The sequence below is a fragment of the Dunckerocampus dactyliophorus genome, chromosome 6, assembly GCF_027744805.1.
Source record: "Dunckerocampus dactyliophorus isolate RoL2022-P2 chromosome 6, RoL_Ddac_1.1, whole genome shotgun sequence".
Lineage (NCBI taxonomy): Eukaryota > Metazoa > Chordata > Actinopteri > Syngnathiformes > Syngnathidae > Dunckerocampus > Dunckerocampus dactyliophorus.
In genome coordinates, this window is record NC_072824.1 from 16,131,608 (window position 1) to 16,149,263 (window position 17,656).

Consider the following 17,656-nt stretch of genomic DNA (forward strand, 5'->3'; position numbering starts at 1 on the left):
TATCCTTGTCCGGTAATCCGCAGAGGAGAGAGGGGGCGGATGAGGACAGGATCTGGTCAGATGACTCGCTTGATGTTTGTCTTGATAAGCACCCAGACTCATCAAGCGGACCATCTAGCCTGCCGCCTTTCTAAGATAAGAGCCAGACTGGTTGTCGAGTGTTGATGCCCAAAATATTTAACCTGCATCTGTTTACCCATTCCATCTCACTCACTCAAAATGAAAAAAAAAGCCTTCTTTGCTGCTTTGTTGTAATTTCAGCACCCTTTTTCTCCTGTTCTAGGGTCAAACCGTCACCATCATAAAAACCCTTATTAACTGTACATGCAGTGTGTTAAGTAGCCATATTGTAATTATTCAGAATTGGAATCAACTTTATTAGCCAAGTATGTTAAATACACAAGGAATTCACTGCCAGTAGTTAGTGTCACGCTACTGTAGTACTGTGTGTATCGGTATTTAATGCAGCTACAAATCATCAGATAAATGGTCTTGTCTATTTGCCATGTGACTTCAACCCATATGACTTCCTGTTGATGAATGGCCTACAGTGTTTTCACATTGTTATGTCAAAACATTGCAATGCTTGGCGTCATCTACTATGCTTTACGAATCGACCATAAGAACATTCTCCGTCTGCATGTATGCTCTCCCACCTCCCTGTCTCTGCTGCCTCCGTCTGCCGGCAATGCACCAGGACATCAAACTATGGATGGACAGACAAGCGGCTGGTGGTCGACGTTCATTAAATACCGCCCCCCGTGTCCTCAGTCCATTGGTAAACAATGCCGACAATGTGGTGTGACTTGGGGACGAGGCTTTCATATTGTCCCCTGCTGTTTCAAAGCCTGCCGGGAGTCCTTGCTCGCTCTCACTCTCTCGCCTTTTAATTACTTGCCACTTGTTGAAAGGTTTTCGTGGAAAACATGCAGAAGCAGTTTAGTATGTTTATTCGTTTGTGTGCTGTCCCACTTACGGCAAGAGACTTCATACCTTTTAAAGCTTGCAAAAATGCCAACTTCAAAAAGTCTCAGTAATTTTACATCATATAATCAATGTGGCTTCCCGCGAACGTCTTATGTAACCACCATTGCTGCATCCGTGCGATGAGGGAGAATAAAAGGGGGGCAGTGGGGTATGGGTGAAGTGAATGTAGTTTTTGGGGGCCTTGACTGAGCACAATGCCCAGTGTTCATTATGTCACTTCAAAGCCCCCTCTGTATCATCATTAAAGCCCCCTGGGAATGACACATTTGTGACAGCATTACATCACACCCCTGTGCCCTAAGGGCTCCCGTTGCGCCACCATGAGAGAATTGACCATTCATGGTTAATTTATATCCATTTGACAACGAAGGCGCTCTAATGACCAACATGGAGCGCCGACAGCCCCACGCCATTATGCTGTGTCTCTTGATGACTTCCCTGCAGCCATGGTTGTACCTTTAGTGAGCGGTCAGTACAGTATACAAAGAGGATGTGTCTACAAAACCTTTATGGGGATCTTGTGATACTTCTGAGAGCCAGAGCCTTATGGCCTCTGCAGGACACTTGAAATGGATGTCATTCATAACATTTGGATTTTATAAGCACAGCTACACAAACAACTGCAGGGCTATCTGTACTTCAATCTGGACACTTGCATAAAGAATAATGTCAGTGTGATTTGTTACGTTGCACATATACAAGTAGTAGAGTGACACAATGCATCAAAGAAGCAAAGAAAGGGAGACTTGCTCAAGTTTCTAGATTCTAAACATTACATAATAGTGCTGTAAAGTCCGGCATTCCAGGGCATGTCCTCACAAGAATGTACCACATTTCTTCATATTTCCAGTCTAATCATCAATGAATTATCAATCAATCAATTTAGCGCCGGCACGACATAAGATAAATAAGCACTACTTCTTTGGTTGGTTGCTGTAATTACCTTTACTATTATTGACCCCCCCGAAACAATTACAGTCAAGAATTCCTGGGTCAAAAACGGACGCCATTGTTCAGAGTTGACTGCTGATGCTGGCTGAACACTTCTACCCAAACTAGCAGCACCAACAGAGGCATGCTAGTAGTTTCTCAGACGAATGGAAGTGTGGAGCCTTGATGGTGTAAATATTGTATGATTCGAACATTATACGGAGACTGCGTCTTTTTGTAGATTTGTAGATCCAGTCTGCTTACGTTCATTGCCGTACCTCTTCATTATAATAGCCTTCCAAGTTTCAAACTCAAGTTTGAGTTGACATACTTTATAATGTGATATATATATATATATATATATACTGTGTATATATATATATATATGTATATATATATATATTTTGTTTTCAATAACATTATACAGTATATCTGGGGGGCAAATTACACAGTAATATATTTAGATTAGATTACATTAGAATAAAAGTGTTTTCTCAGGGAATTGAATCGCTAATAACTGGACTGTTAGATTGTCTTAAGGCAGATGTTTTGCCTCTTATCCAAGCAGGCAGACTTCATCAGTTCATGCTCAAGACTAGGTAGGACAGCGCTACTCTTTCTATTCAGACGAGAGCTGTCCTACCTGAATCAATTGCAATTGGATTGTTCAGGTTTTCTTAGCCGATATTTTGCCTCTCATCCGAGCAGGCTTCACACTGTAAGACCCTAGGGCGTGACTAGTGCAGGAGTGCCCAAAGTGCGGCCCGCAACTTGTTTTTTATTGGCCTGCGGCACATTGTAGAAATAAAATTAACCCAAAAAAACATCAAAAATCTGGAAAAATAGAGCAAAAAGGCAAAATATAACGAGAAGCTGAAATGTTGATACGAATAACTAAAAGTAAAACAAAGCTTTGTCTTTAAATATATATATATATATATATATATATACAGTATATATATATATATATATATATATATATATATATAAAACGTTTTTTTAGCAGCTTTGTCTTTACTTTAGAAACTTCAGAAGGAAAACCATCAAGTAATTAACTAACATCAAGACTGATTAGTCTGGTTCTGTCCAAAAAATGTTTTTCTAGGAACCCTTCATCATAACACATGAGCATGTCATACCTTGTCTCTGTGGTCGAAAAGCAAACTAAATTCTTGTGTTCACCCTCATTTCAGTATTTAGTCTAAATCCTACCTCATATACAAATGAATGTATGTTTTCTAAATCACTTATCATGAGCAAAAGGCTTTTGTTTTTTTTTTTTACTTTCTGCTTGCTTATACTCTGCAACAACATGCTCTTTGAGGCCTGAAAGCTGATATCAAACCTCAGTAGCCTGAAGCCAAGTCAGTAATAACTGTTGTTTGTTTTTCAGTTACCGTACTTGTTCCTGTTTTTTGAAGACTACCTTATCACAGCATGTTGTCCACTCTTAAAGACACTCTGTCTTAATTAACTGCGGGATACGTCAATCACTTGAAACAAATAAGAGCCTCACTCTGAAAAGATGCGTCCTGATTTCCTGACAAAAAAAAGGGTGGTCACCGTAGTTAACTGAGCCCAGCTCCAGTAGCTCTGTTGCTATCCAAAACAGCAGCACCTACAGAGGCATGTAAACGTTCTACTTTTTCCCTCACATCCATAAAAAGTCTTAGTGCCAGTTCCTCGTCAGTTCAACATCCCCACCTTCACCACTAGCGCCTCATCTCTTGCGCCATTCGGCTTCCTGTGCGGACACAGGCACTGTATGCATTCCATTTATATTTCACACTTCAGCAAGCTGTAAATACATTTGCAGATGCAGAGGTGGTTTTCTTTAGGTTTAAACTCCTAGGAACCTTTTTTTTTTCTTCTACTTGTTTTCCTCATATAAGCCCCTTTTTGGCATCTGTCTGTGCCTGAGCTATGGCACTCTCAGGAGGAAACTGGTGAACCAGTGGTAATTTACAACAGGAAGTCTGCTTGCTTGACTGCAAAAGAGTTTTGTCATTCTTTGGTAGCGTGAAATGTCATCGATCATATAGTATGTACTGTATATAAAAAACCTTAGGTCAAAATGGCAGCATCATTACAACTTTATTAAGTGTACAGTCACGAGTTACCATTCTTAACTGTCATGCAGTACAAATGTAAAAGACTTTCGCTGCTATATCACTACTAAAAAACTGGCACATGTGCTTAGCACATCTGCCTCACAGCTAGCTGGTTCTATAAGTTCCATTTAGGCGTAATAATTGCAAAAAGTCAAATGAAAAGCAACATTTTCTTCCTGAGTTAATAACTTTGATGCTCATCAAGTCAAAATCTCACAAGATTCTTTGATTCAAATCATTTAATGAACCTTTATAGACGAGTAAGTGATTGTGTTTTTCTTAACTGTTGTCCCCGGGGGACAAAACATGTGCATTCTGCTTATTTGACTGCTTATATGATTAGTTTGTTAGTACTTTTAAAATGTTATGATTGCATCCTGTTTAAAATAGGACATTTTCAAATATGCGTGCACAGTTTACTGTTTACTCTCACTGTGTATGTAGGTGCATGTTTGAAGTCTGAAGCTGTTGAAAGGTTTGTGAAAATAATATTAATTTATCACATTTATGAGAAGGACCGTTTTGACACCTAAGAGTAAAATGTTTTTTGAATAAACTCTACTTTGCTCCAAAAATTATAATGTATCAAAATCTATGTTATCAATGATTGAAAATGTCACTTTGTTTTAAAGGGGCTTGAAGGGTTAACTTGAAGGGTTAACAGAACCAAAAACTGTATTGGTTTTATGGCAAAATTAGATGGTGGAACATATTTTCTTCTGTAAGTACTGAAATATCCAAATAAGAAAGTAGGTTGTGTAAAAATTGAATTACGTAAAGCGGATGTTTTTCTTCAACACAAGTACTTTTAGAGGTTGTGCATGTGACTCCTGTGACCAACATTCTGAACATTTCTGGATGCAATATATGCTGTTTATTTTGTGTTTTTGTTATCCGAAATTGTCGGGTGGTCTGATTTACTGCTTCAAACATGATTTTAGGTGCACAGATAAGTGTCAGGGTATCAGACAGATGAGATTGTTTGAAAGTAGGCCAGACAGTTAGGTTGAGGAACTGTGTGTTTGATGGCAAGCAGGCATCAAAGGAGCTTGCAAACAATCACAGTCACATTCAAGTACGCCCCCATACTTACATACATGCTTCAGCATCCTGACACATATTTGGCTGTCCTGCAAAGAATAGCTTAAAGTGCATTGTTTATGAAGATAGGCACTCAACATGAATGATACACACTGTTTGAAGTCTATGGAGAAACTCCCACTGCCCTTCTTTTCCTGTTCTGGGTCCCCATTTCTAGGTCAGTATGTTGTCAGGTCCCTCTCTTGTTGACACTTCCCAGTCCCTCATATACTGTATGTTGCACTGTTGCTGTAACACCAACTGTTGCTCATCTGAGTTATTGCTTTTTCAATGACAGGTACGTATGACACACTCTCCGAACCTGCTGACTAAAAACCTGACAAGGGAGTCAAAATTTTAAGCTGAGGTGAGCTCAGATTTTGTTTTGTTTTTTGCAGTGTTCAATCTAGATCATAAAAGCATGTCAAAAGATAACTGAACAATGTTAAGTTCATGAAAAATAGTGGCACATAAAAGCTTACACTCATAAAACATTCCTGTCAGTGATAACGATCGTGATGATTGGACACCACATGATTTTTAGATACCAATACACAATTAACTTTATCAGGTTTTATTTATACTGAGTAATTTGGCCCCTGTGGCCTACTATAGCTCCAGCTAGGGTACTATAGCCTAGCTTCTTGTTTTGCAGCTGGTGTGTGTTAGAAGCAAAAACAGAAGGCTTTCCTGTACGTCATCAATTTTATCTGTGTAGCAAAAATTGCGTGCGCATTTTGCAAATAGCACATCAATAATGACTTCCACTCAAATCATTTTGCAGAATGCAATTAAAGTTAATATCAGAGCCCCTTAATAAAATGATGACGTTCCTGTCAGGTTTTGTGTCCTTTTATGTGATATCCAGTATTAAATCATCAATCAACATATAAACGGAACAATCCAAGATTCATTTTATCATCACAATTTCTTCATAATGTAACAATTACAACCATGGAATTTTCATATCGCCTGTGACTAACAATGTCAAAATTTACATAGAATCAAAGATCCTTGTAAAGGTCTCTGCAGGTTCGGAGAACGTGTGATATACAGTGGAGAAAATAAGTATTTGATCCCCTTCTGTAAGGTTATCCCCCTTGCAAAGATATGAACAGTACAACATTTTTATGGTATGTTCATTTTAACAGTGTTCTACTGTAAGTGTTGGATATAGGCCTGCAGGAGTGTTAGAACCAACAGCAGTGGTTGAGCAAAATGTATTTTTACTTCACAGATACTGCAGTAATACTGCATATTCATTGCATAAGTCACACATATGCAGTCAAAGGGTATTGAAATAATCAATAATCAGATAAGACCAAAGATGACACGCAGCTGAAGCACATGCACGCCTAGTGTTTCTTGTAAAGTGGCATAACAGCATTTTCAGTCATTGTGAAAGGGCAAGGTTTTCACGAAATAGTCCTTTAATTGTGCAAAAACATTCCATATGAAGTTATTGCCTTAAAATGGTAATTTTCAAACATGTCTCGGGTTTAAACACATGTCGAAGGTGGCTCAGTAAAACGTGATACTTTTACTGCAGTTTTGTTTTCCTGCACCCTGCCCAAACCCTGTTAAAATAACAGTTTTAGAGGTCATTCATAAATAGCATAAGCGCAGACCGTAAAGATCATGAAAGACAAAGACATGGGAATCCAACCTTATCGGTTTCAGGAAACCTCAGGGGGCCATAAAGTCAATTGGCCGTGATGAGCATAATGCTATCAGCTGGCTGCAATAAGCCGGTGCTGGGTACATTACCTTCACTGACCGGAGCAATCAGCAGGAGTGCTTGTTTTCCGTGCTCGAATGTGTTAGATTAGTGTCAAGTGCTTGGACGACAATCTGAACAGCCCATAGGAGCCAGAGATACATGTGCAATAAACCCACCCTCATTTAATGGCTCACTTATTCATAGAGACATGATAGACATAAGTTTATAGTATGAATATGAGGTATTACCTGGCCTTGACGGCTGATTAAAATATTGTTGCAATTTGTTTAATTAAGTCCTAACTGAAATGCTGGGATGTGAAAACATCTCAAATTGGGATTGATTTGTTTTTTTCAAATTCTTTGTCTCCTGACTCATCCAGCAAACAGAGTAACACTCGGTGTTGGCTTTTTGGCCCCCTGATGAATGGCTCAGGGTGTCTCAGGCTTTCCTTGTGATTGTGGGCCAGCGGAAAGAGCATACAGGAGTCTTTCTCAAGCTGAGAACATGTGCTCCTCAGACCGAGACTCGCTGGCTGAGACAGCTGACTTCCTGTTGACCTCATGCAAACACAAACGGGACAACATAATTTAATGCTATGATCCTTCAAGATTTTGAAATATTTCTAAACCAATTACATTTTGAGTTTTGTAGTAGCTCTTAGGTATTAGCTCCCACTGCCTTTTATGATCCAATACCCAGTAGGACCTATAAAGCAAACTGGCAGCTGGTTTTGAGATATTGTTGACATTTTAAGGTGGGTGCTGATTCAGATTATTGTTAGGGCTAAAAGTCATTCTCTTTACGGTTTTACATTCCGTGGCTGCTGGTTTTTGTGATAGCCCTGCATAAGAGCAATTTTAAGAGTTCCTGCAAGATTTTAACAAACTCCAGGCATTGTCCATGACTGACATGCTGGAAAAAAAGTCATCATTGGGCCGTTGTGGTGCATCACATGCTGCAATGGAAACACAATAGAAACACTATTCAACCCTGTGATTTAGGAATTCTTATTTGTTTGGGAAATCCAACCAAAATGTTACCATGGACCAATGCAGAAACTATTCATGGTGGCTTCAGAGCTGACGTTAGCAGGCTGGAACTGGTTTTTGTCCAGTTTTGGCCTAACAAAAGTAGCCAGGATAAATTACACATCTTCCAAAGCATAAACTCTAGAACTCACAAAACCATCAAAAAATAGTTCACGAGTCAGTTTAGACTGATAATGTTAGACATTATGCAGCCATTTAAAATGTATTGATCTATGAATGAATGAATAATCTATGAATAATAGGTATTCTAATAGCACTAATACCAGTAACATCAAATCTGATGGCACAGTTAAACCCCAGTGTTCTTTCTTCCAACTGTTTTTAGCACAATGTTTTACAGTTTATTGTTTTGGTGGTTGTCAGTACCAATAAAGGTGTACAAAATACTATGAAAAACTGTTTGCCCCCTTCCTGATTTCTTATTTTTTTGCATGTTTGTCACACTTTAATGTTTCAGATCATCAAACAAATTTAAATATTAGTCAATGACAACACAACTGAACACAAAATTTAGTTTTTCAATGAAACTTTTTATTATTAAGGGAGAAAAAAAATCCAAACCTACATGGCCCTATGTGAAAAAGTGATCCCACCCATTGCCCCCCATTAGCCACAAATGGCGCAAACATGGGATAGTGGTCAAATTACCCAAAAAGCGCAGCGACGACTCATCCAAGAGGTCACAAAAGACCCCACAACAACATCTAAAGAACTGCAGGCCTCCTTGCCTCAGTTAAGGTCAATGGGCCTCATTCACGAAATGTTCTTACGCACAAATGTGTTCTTAAAGCCTTCTTACGAAGATTTTTGGCATTCACGAAACGTGTTCTTAACTCACAGTTCTTAGATCTAAGAACAAATTCTACGAACGCTCAGGAGGACTCTTACGCACAAGCAAAGCTTGCACTTTCAATGCGCAATCGCCCTCATGATGGATTTTGCAACCTGATCCCAAAAAATGTAGTGCAAATAAAATATCCCAACAATTATTTATCATCAAAACAACTAAAATATACTCCATGGATAAATATATATTCAAATCCCAATTCATCAAAAAAAAAAAAAAAAGGCTGGCTGGACGTGCGCTGCGCAGAGAGAGAATGTAAAGGGACCATTAGATTTATTTGCTGAAAGCGACGAATATTTGATGTCCCGCTTCAGGCTTCAGGCTTCCCTCTCTGTTCTTGCAGGTGTGCAGGATCATCAGAATAACATCGCAATGAAACGTGGTGTGTCTATTGCGCACGAGCACCCCCAGATAACGACATGCGCCCCCAGCCACGTCTTGAGCCAGAGCACGGGGCTGCTGTATTAATTAGGCAGCGTCTAATCAAATGTAACCACAGAAAAAATACATTGTCACACACAAACTATGTATTTTGACTTTATTTTTCCATCATGATTGTGTAAATATTTTCTAGAGTTTCCGAAATGGTTTGGTTTGAGATTGATGGCCTGCCTCCCGTTTCCTCCAGATCCCTCCGGTGCAGTCCAATCTTTTTTTTTTTGTCTATTTTAAGTCAAAACACTTCTTTTTAACCTCTGTGGTGGCATGTTTCTCCGTGGAAACGGCATTTATGTTTCCGACAATGGTGCTCCATGCCGACTCTTTTTGGATGGCCTGATGACCGGTGGATACACGTGAAAATAAGGTGGTCTTGTGTTCGGTCACTCCTTGTAAAAGCACCTCTATTTCAGTAGAATTGAAGTTTTTCTTCTGTTTGTTGTCCAGCTGCTCCTCAGTCTTGCCCTTGCGCTTTGGCATCTTGGCCTCTAGCTGCCTGTTGCGCACGGCACATTTTTGCCCTTATATAGGAAATAATAGGCGGTGACCTATGCAAATTCGGCCTCACATGCACGTGCATCCCCATTGGCATTCATCAACCTAAGAACACCGGTGCGAACCATTATCCCTACTTAAGAAGGTGTCGTGAATGTGGCACAGTTTCCAACCCGCGCCTTCTTAAGTACAGTTCTTAAGAAGACTTTTAAGAAGATGTTCGTGAATGAGGCCCAATGTTCATGACTCCACCATAAGAAACTGGGCACACTGGGCAAAAACAACCTGCATGGCAGAGTTCCAAGACAAAAAACACTGCTAAACAAAATGAGCATTCAGGGTCATCTCAAATTTGCTACAAAACATCTTGATGATCCCCAAGATGGGATTGGAAAATACTCTGTGGTCTGATCAGACAAACAAACCCATTACATCTGGCGTAAAATTAACGCCACATTTCAGAAAATGAACATTATACAAACAGTAAAATATGGTGGTAGTAGTGTGATGGTCTGGGGTATCTTGCTGCTTCAGGACCTAGAAGACTTCCTGTGATAAATGGAACCATGAATTCCGCTGTCAACAAAAAAATCCTGAAGGAGAATATCCGGCCATCTGTTTATGACCTCAAGCTGAAACCAACTTGGGTTCTGCAGCAGGACAATAATCCAAAACACACCAGCAAGTCCACCTCTGAATGGCTGAATAAAAACAAAATGAATACTTTGGAGTGGCCTAGTCAAAGTCCTGACCTGAATCCCATTGAGATGCTGTGGCTTGATGTTAAAAAGGCTCTTCATGCTGGAAAACCCTCCAATGTGGCTGAATTACAAAAATTCTGCAAATATGAGTTGGTCACTTCCCAAATTCCTCCACAGAGCTGTAAGAGACTCATTGCAAGTTATCACAAACGCTTGATTGCAGTTGTTGCTGCTAAGGGTGGCCCAACCAGTTATTTGGTTTACAGGGCAATCGCTTTTTCACACAGGACCATGTAGGTTTGGATTATTTTCCCCTTAATAACAAAACGTTTCATTTAAAAACTGCATTTTTGTTCAGTAGTGTTGTCAATGACTAATATTTAAATTTGTTTGATGATCTGAAACATTTAAGTATGACAAACGTGCAAAAGTATAAGAAATCACGAAGGGGCAAACACTTTTTCATACCACTGTATGTGTATTGATTTTTTTTTTCTTTTGATTGGTTGGGGAGCCCTGCTCTAATGGACATTTTAGTCAGCTATACAGGTGTATATATCTCAGATTGCTAATCATATACAGTTGTTGAACAAATAAGCTAAATAAGCTACAGTTGTCTCGGGTAAACGGTCGATTCACGGGCGATGGGAGATGTTAGTCGTGACTCTGAAGCACTCAGATATGCACCATGACCACTGAAGCTTGAGTCAGAAACCACTTACTCACACTTACATACACACACACACACACACACACACACATACACACACTTCACTAGAGAGAATAGAATATGAGAGTATTGCGGCACTAGCTGGATGTGTCCCAGCAGTTACTGCATTGAAGCTTGCTGCAGCAGATGGGAGTGTACAGTCCAGATTGGAAGAGAGCACAGTCAGAGACGGGAAGAGGCAGAAACCTGGACAAAAGATACCAGGTAGCCGATATTTATATTTTAACGACGTCTCAGATCAGAGATGCGTCTGGCAGCTGCAGGTTTGAGACAGCAACATAAATACACGTGATCTAAGTAGGTGAAGAGAAAACGTCAGTTTTGCTCTCTTGGAGCTTTTAGCAGCATGTCTCACTCCATAAGGCTACTCCTGCTGCAGAGGTCCTTCAGTGGCCACAACACCTCCTCAAGCTCCAAAACGTTAGATATGCTCAACAGGAACATTTGGGAAAGCCGACTGACTGGTAAGTATATATAATCACACATACATAATGTTTTGCATGCCAGTGATGCTTGGGGTGTGGCTTAAGATGGGACCTAGTGAAGACCAACATAGCCAACATACACACAATTTTCGTACACAGCACGCATTTTGACCCTTGCATACCATTCGCTGTTCTCCAGGTACACGTTTTGTTGCATTTCGCTGGTTTCAGTTTTGACTTCAGTCTCAGTGCGCATCATGACATCCATCTCCTCCTGGCAGCCAAATCCTTGAGATGTGACAATGCAGACTGTTAAGGCTGTGATTGCTTTTTTTGTTTGTTTGATTGTAGTAAATTTAGATCAGTGGATTTCCCGTCTGTATATGGGTCAGACTGCAAACAGCCCAACTCCGTGAATGCTTTCTCTTCCAATTTTGGATCAACATTTGCAATAAAAGTGATATAATGCATTGATTAGTTTCAGATACAATAACACTCCCCTTCTCTCTTTAATTACCATTGTTCGCTTGCTACCATGGTGGCTCACGGAGTTGCTGTCATGTTACACACTCAATCCTGATGAAGAGCTATAAAAGCAGGGGTGTCCAAAGTGCGGCCCAAGAGCTATTTGCTACTCGTGGCTTGTTTTTTATTGTAGAAATACGATTAAACAAAAAAAGCATAACTAGGAAAAATGGAGCAAAAGGTAAAATTTAATGAGAAATAGACTAAATGATATTAATAATGTCTTGGGGGGGTCATTTAGCCATTTCACAAAATAAAATTGCATCCTGTGGGAGGAATTCTTTCAAAGTTGGCATATCTGTATCATTTGAAGTTTTCAGCTAATGCAGTTATAGTTGATTGATTAGTTCTTCTAAATGGAATACTTTGATTGGTTACATTGCTATTCAATGTATTACTTATTAATGTCTTGGAGCGACATTATAATTTAGCATCCATGCATTGCTTTGCCAATGGGGGTGGATTAGACACACTCCTAAAGCTTTTTGCTGCTGCAGATTATGTACTGTACATAGGAGGAGCTAGAGCATATGTGGCATAACAAATTACCAAAGAGATCAATAGAGTATACAGAGTTGAATGTACTGTCAGTAGATTTGTTTACTGTGGTTTGAGAGCTATTGTTAGTTTTGTGTCATGTTTAAATGTAACTGTGTCACTGAAGGCGTATGCGTGTTTGCTTCCACAGTGCCTTAAGTGTTCGGTTTGGCCCATCTATAACTAATGAGCCTGTTGCGTGTGGAGTGGACCCGACCCATTAGTCTGCTTTCACCTCTCTGTAAAGCAGTTTGCCTTTCAATGTTACATTTGGTACTCTAACTTATACGTGCATCAGCAAGATGGGTGGATCAATAGACCTTTTTACATAGGGCACACTCTCCCTCGTAAATATGTACCGTGCTCATGCATGCAGGTTAACACCTAAGGTATGGATTGTTTGACTATTTTGAGGACTCCACATCGTGCTTGAGCAGACTCCACTTCCCTAGCTGCAACACTTTTAGGTGCGTACTCACACTAGCCCATTCATACCATGCTTGGGCCTACTTTACATGCAAAGTCCGGTATATTTGGCTATGATACGCTTGCTCGTGCGCGTGCTTTGACACTGTAGATGTAAGGTTTAATCGATGCAGTTGCACCTCCCAGCAGGTATTAATGATAACCATCACACCACATAAAATAAGTAAATAATATGGAGTATCAAAGCCACACTGGGAAAAAAAGCAGTGTGAGTGCAGGCCAACGGGTGACATGAGAGGGGGATGGAATCTTGCCCAAGACGTCTGATGGCATCACATTGGAAATCTCAACTCCTCACCAAATCAGTGCAGGTGCAAGAATGTTTCTTGTCCCCACCCAAACCAGAGGTCAGTGCCCTGTGGCCTGACCTTGCGATTGAAGTAAAGCGGGCCGGGTAATACATTTCCATCTGCAAACTTTGTTCAGGATGGCGCATACATTTAAGCATACAGTATCTCACTGTCCCACGTGAAAGACGAGTTCAAAAGTGGGTGAATGAATTTTAAGGCAGCCTGTTTTCTTTATGTTTTGGTCTTCATGTTGTGTTGATGCTGTGTATATGTAAAACTTTTATGTAAAACGTTTCCAGCCATAAAGTGCAGGAACATATTGTTCAGTATCAAGAAGAGACGTGCTTATAATAATTCATGTGTTTGTATTTCGTCATTAAACAAATTTGTTTAGGCATCAGCATTTTCTATTTAGTAGAGACTGGCAAAATATAGCTGATGCAGTGATTAAAGACTAGAAAAGAAGAAAAATAAAGCTAAAAAAATGAAAATAAAAATGGTTACGGAAATTGTAAGAGTAAATAAAATAAGAAAAATGTGAATTATAATACATAATTAAATAAGATAAGGTAAAGACATTAAAGATGAACGAATAATGGAGTAAAAGTCTTGAAACATGTAGTGGAACCTCGGTTAGCGGTCGCCCAGTTAGCGGGTTTTTCGGTTAACACTGAAAATTTTGCCTCGGTTTACGTACTTTTTTCAGTTAGCATACAATATGACGCACGTCTTGTCATGTTATAAATACGCTGCGGGATTCCAACTGTGTTCTTAATGTATTTTTCTCACAAAGCGTTCTTATTATAAAATGAAACCAGAACCAGAAGTCAGCTATGTTGAAGACGAACGTGCTAATCTCATTGCCACATCGTGTCTTTCTGAACAGTCACGTCAAGAATCACATCTAAGGTAAAAGTAACCTTAAATGTTCATTTAGAACTTTCATTCATCATTTATATAAATGTATATGCATTTCAAAGTGTTTTCTGCATGTAAAACTACAATTGTAAAACTATAAAAACGTGTTTTGTGTTAACATTTTCGGCTTTCTCGAAGGGATTCATTAGATTTACATTATTTCTTATGGGAAAAATTTATTTGGTTAGCATCCGTCTTGTTTAGACTCGGACCTTCTGGAACAAATTAATGACGCTGACCAAGGTTCCACTGTAATTCATAAATACATGCTCAATGTACATTAAGCAATATTAAGGATGATCAATAAAATGAAATATTTATGTTTTATGTTGGCGTATTGTTCCTGCATGTTGTAAAAGCAGTTGTTGCTCAAATTCAAAAAGACATGGGTGTCCTGAGCTATGTCATTGTATAGCTTTGTTCCGTCAGACTGCATCTTATTATTGATATTAATATGATTATTCATGTTGTTGCACTTTTGCAGTGGTGTAGAAGTGCACTGTATCATAATGAATTGTGCTTCTTCCATGAATTAAAAGACAGCCATCGCCAAACAACAAATGATAATAGACTCAATAGGCCTATATTCAATTGTTAGTCATTGCCATAGATTCTTTGTAAAGGCATATTTTTCCATACAGCTTCTGAGTGTACCTAATACTGCATCCAATGAGCTTGCACATCATATGAGAGCTTGGTAATCCAATATTATGTAACTTTGTCTTTACATTCCATACTGTGTCGTCCATAATGATGCATTACAACATTTGCAGCGTGCTCTAAGGCACTCCTTGCTCTTGTTGCCCGTGTGATCACGTCACATATTTCAGCATAATTGCAGCTCAAGGGGGAAAACATGTACCAGAGAACACTGCGGTTATTCATTGGCAAACTCTCAGCTGTCATGCAAGTCTTTGTGCGCTTTGTCTCTTGGACTTTTCAACCAGAAGATCACTGTTTTCACTGTTTCATCACGCCTTTGGTTAGGCCTGTCACGATAATCAATTAATCGATTAATCGAACGATAAATAAAAACGAAGTCGATAATTTTGCCGGCCTCGATAAATTGGTATGTGCATGGGTGTTTGTTTTCCTCTCCCTTTACCACACAGGCTGGATGACAAGAGGGTTCACTCTGCATCTGTCTGGGCGAGTTGGTTCTATATTGGAATGAACTGAGAGAGTGAACCCTCCTCTCAGCCATTCAGCCTTTTGTTCCAGTAGGTAGAGGCGGGGCTGCTAGTGAGTTGATACAGAGAGTTCAAGTCCGCCAGGTTAGCGTTAGCACAAGTTAGCATTGTGAGCAAGTAAACGCAAATATGAATGAAGGCGAAAAAGCGATGGTTTCTAAGATGAATGCCACAGCTCCAGTGTGGGAATATTTCGGTTTTAAACAGAATGAACAAGGTGAGCGCATGAACACAGACGAACGGATATGTGGCATTTGTTGAAAGTAGTGACGAGGAAGAAGGGAAATACGACCAACTTAAATATTCACCTCAAACACGACCATCCTGTCCAGTTTTCCCAACTGGGAAAAAAAACGCAGCTGAAGGTACAACGGGGCCTTTGTCCCGACAGTCAACGCTTACTAAGGCGTTTGGTCGGCAAAGTAAATATAAACAAAATGGTCGGCAAACAGCGCACAATGGTGTCGTTCGTTACATGTTAAGTCTTTCTGTTAAGGAATAATACTCAATGTTCATTATTTATTCAAGTGCAATTTTGTTTACAAGACTTACTCCATTTTATTTAGACTGAGACTGCATTTTATTTTCATTGGGGGGTTTTTTTGCCTTTTTTTGTTTGTTTATTATGTTTTTTGTTTAATTTATTTTATTTAAAAGCTCTAGACATTCCAATTACTAGGATAAGCGGCATAGAAAATGGATGGATGGATGGATGGATGGACATTCCAATTACAATGTTAAATACTCTTGAGAAATTAAAGTTTATTGCTTTTGATGCGATCTACGCGCATTTTTTGCCATATATATTCATGAAAAAAATGGTCTCAAAATATGTTGTCAATTTGTAGGACAATTATCATCCAGCAAAATTTCTTATCGTGACAGGCCTTTGGGTGTTTAAGTCAAACTTGTCAACTTGTTTTTCCTGTCTTTTAAGCTCATTTCAATGAGGAAACAACAGATACTGTATCACTGAGGCTGGTATCCATACCAACTCAAAAAGGTTGTTGAAAACTAAAAAATGAATCAGCAAATCAACTGTCAATTGAACATTTCAGTGCTTTAATAGCATAAAATGATCAGCAGTCTAACACGAATGGTATGCCGCCTCCTATTTCAAATGGTAGTACAGATAGGTCCAAAAGCTATCTACAATCTGCACAGATGTCAATAGCAAATGGTGATGTAATCTCTGCCTGAAAACATTCATCAAGGACGCAAATTGCATCGTAAAGATCCATGTCATACACCTTGTGATAAGTGTATCTTAAGATGATCAACAACCAGCTAATGTGAAATGAAAGGCCACCTCTCGTGGTCCTGATGATATAAGACAAGTGTTTGTGTTTTTTATGTTTCAGCGTGACAAGCTGCTCACTGGAAGCGGTCAACACTGCACAGCACATGAATTATTTTTCTCCTGCTGACGTGTTCTACTTTTCTCCCGTCTGCTAATGCATGTGTTCGTTGCCTTACTCCTGCACTGAAACGTTGCGTGACCTAACTGGTATGACTGCTGTATGACTTGCGCATTATGACTTGAAATGTCAGTTTTGCGTAACATTCTTCCATTTTGTGTTATAAAAGAGTGCCACTGTGGCTCACAAAAGTCAGGACACCTCACATTTCAGCATCCATGTTATTTGTGTATAACTTAATGTGTAGTGAGTAATTTTCAGTGCGTTGTAAATCTTTACTGCTATACAAGCTGCTCAAATATATTCAAGTTTCATTTCTATAGCATTGTCCCCTGAGAAGCCATACTGTAATAAAAACGGTTGCTGAAATTTTGTGAGATACTGTATGTAGTATGGTGGCAGGCGATCAGGGCCAGCAAGGCCTTCTCTACTGGCCTAAACACAATCAGAAGCACTGACAGCAGTCTATGATCTTCATTTTGTCGTGTGTCTCTTGGCTGCAATGCTTCGAGTACATGTACTGTATGTATATGTTAGATTTTTTTGTCCAATCAGATTTCAGCCTTTATGTGTTGCCATGTCAAAGTAATCTGCCCAGGGCCTTCACAATCATTAGCGCTGGCCCATGTCACTTAAACTCTTCTTCAGATTTCAGATTCGCCTAAGCGGGCCAGCTTGCAGGCGTACAGTAACTAATAAATAATAGCATACTCCTGCAACCCTAATGAGGATTAAGGGGCATAGAAAACGAAAACTATTATGACCCTGCAGTGATC

General features: G+C 39.5%; 1 protein-coding gene across 4 annotated transcripts in view; it reads left to right on the forward strand.

The window, feature by feature from the left end:
- Positions 1-17,656, forward strand: part of dlc1 (DLC1 Rho GTPase activating protein) — a 96,614-nt gene that overhangs the window by 30,290 nt on the left and 48,668 nt on the right. Inside the window, exon 1 of one of the 4 annotated variants that reach the window (XM_054778626.1) lies at positions 10,925-11,555. The exons of the other annotated variants lie outside the window; for them this stretch is intronic. Within the exon in view, the coding sequence (XP_054634601.1) occupies positions 11,438-11,555 (118 nt within the window). The 5' untranslated portion in view covers positions 10,925-11,437. Of the gene's footprint in view, positions 1-10,924; positions 11,556-17,656 lie in introns of those variants that run through there. 4 annotated transcript variants of the gene reach the window in all.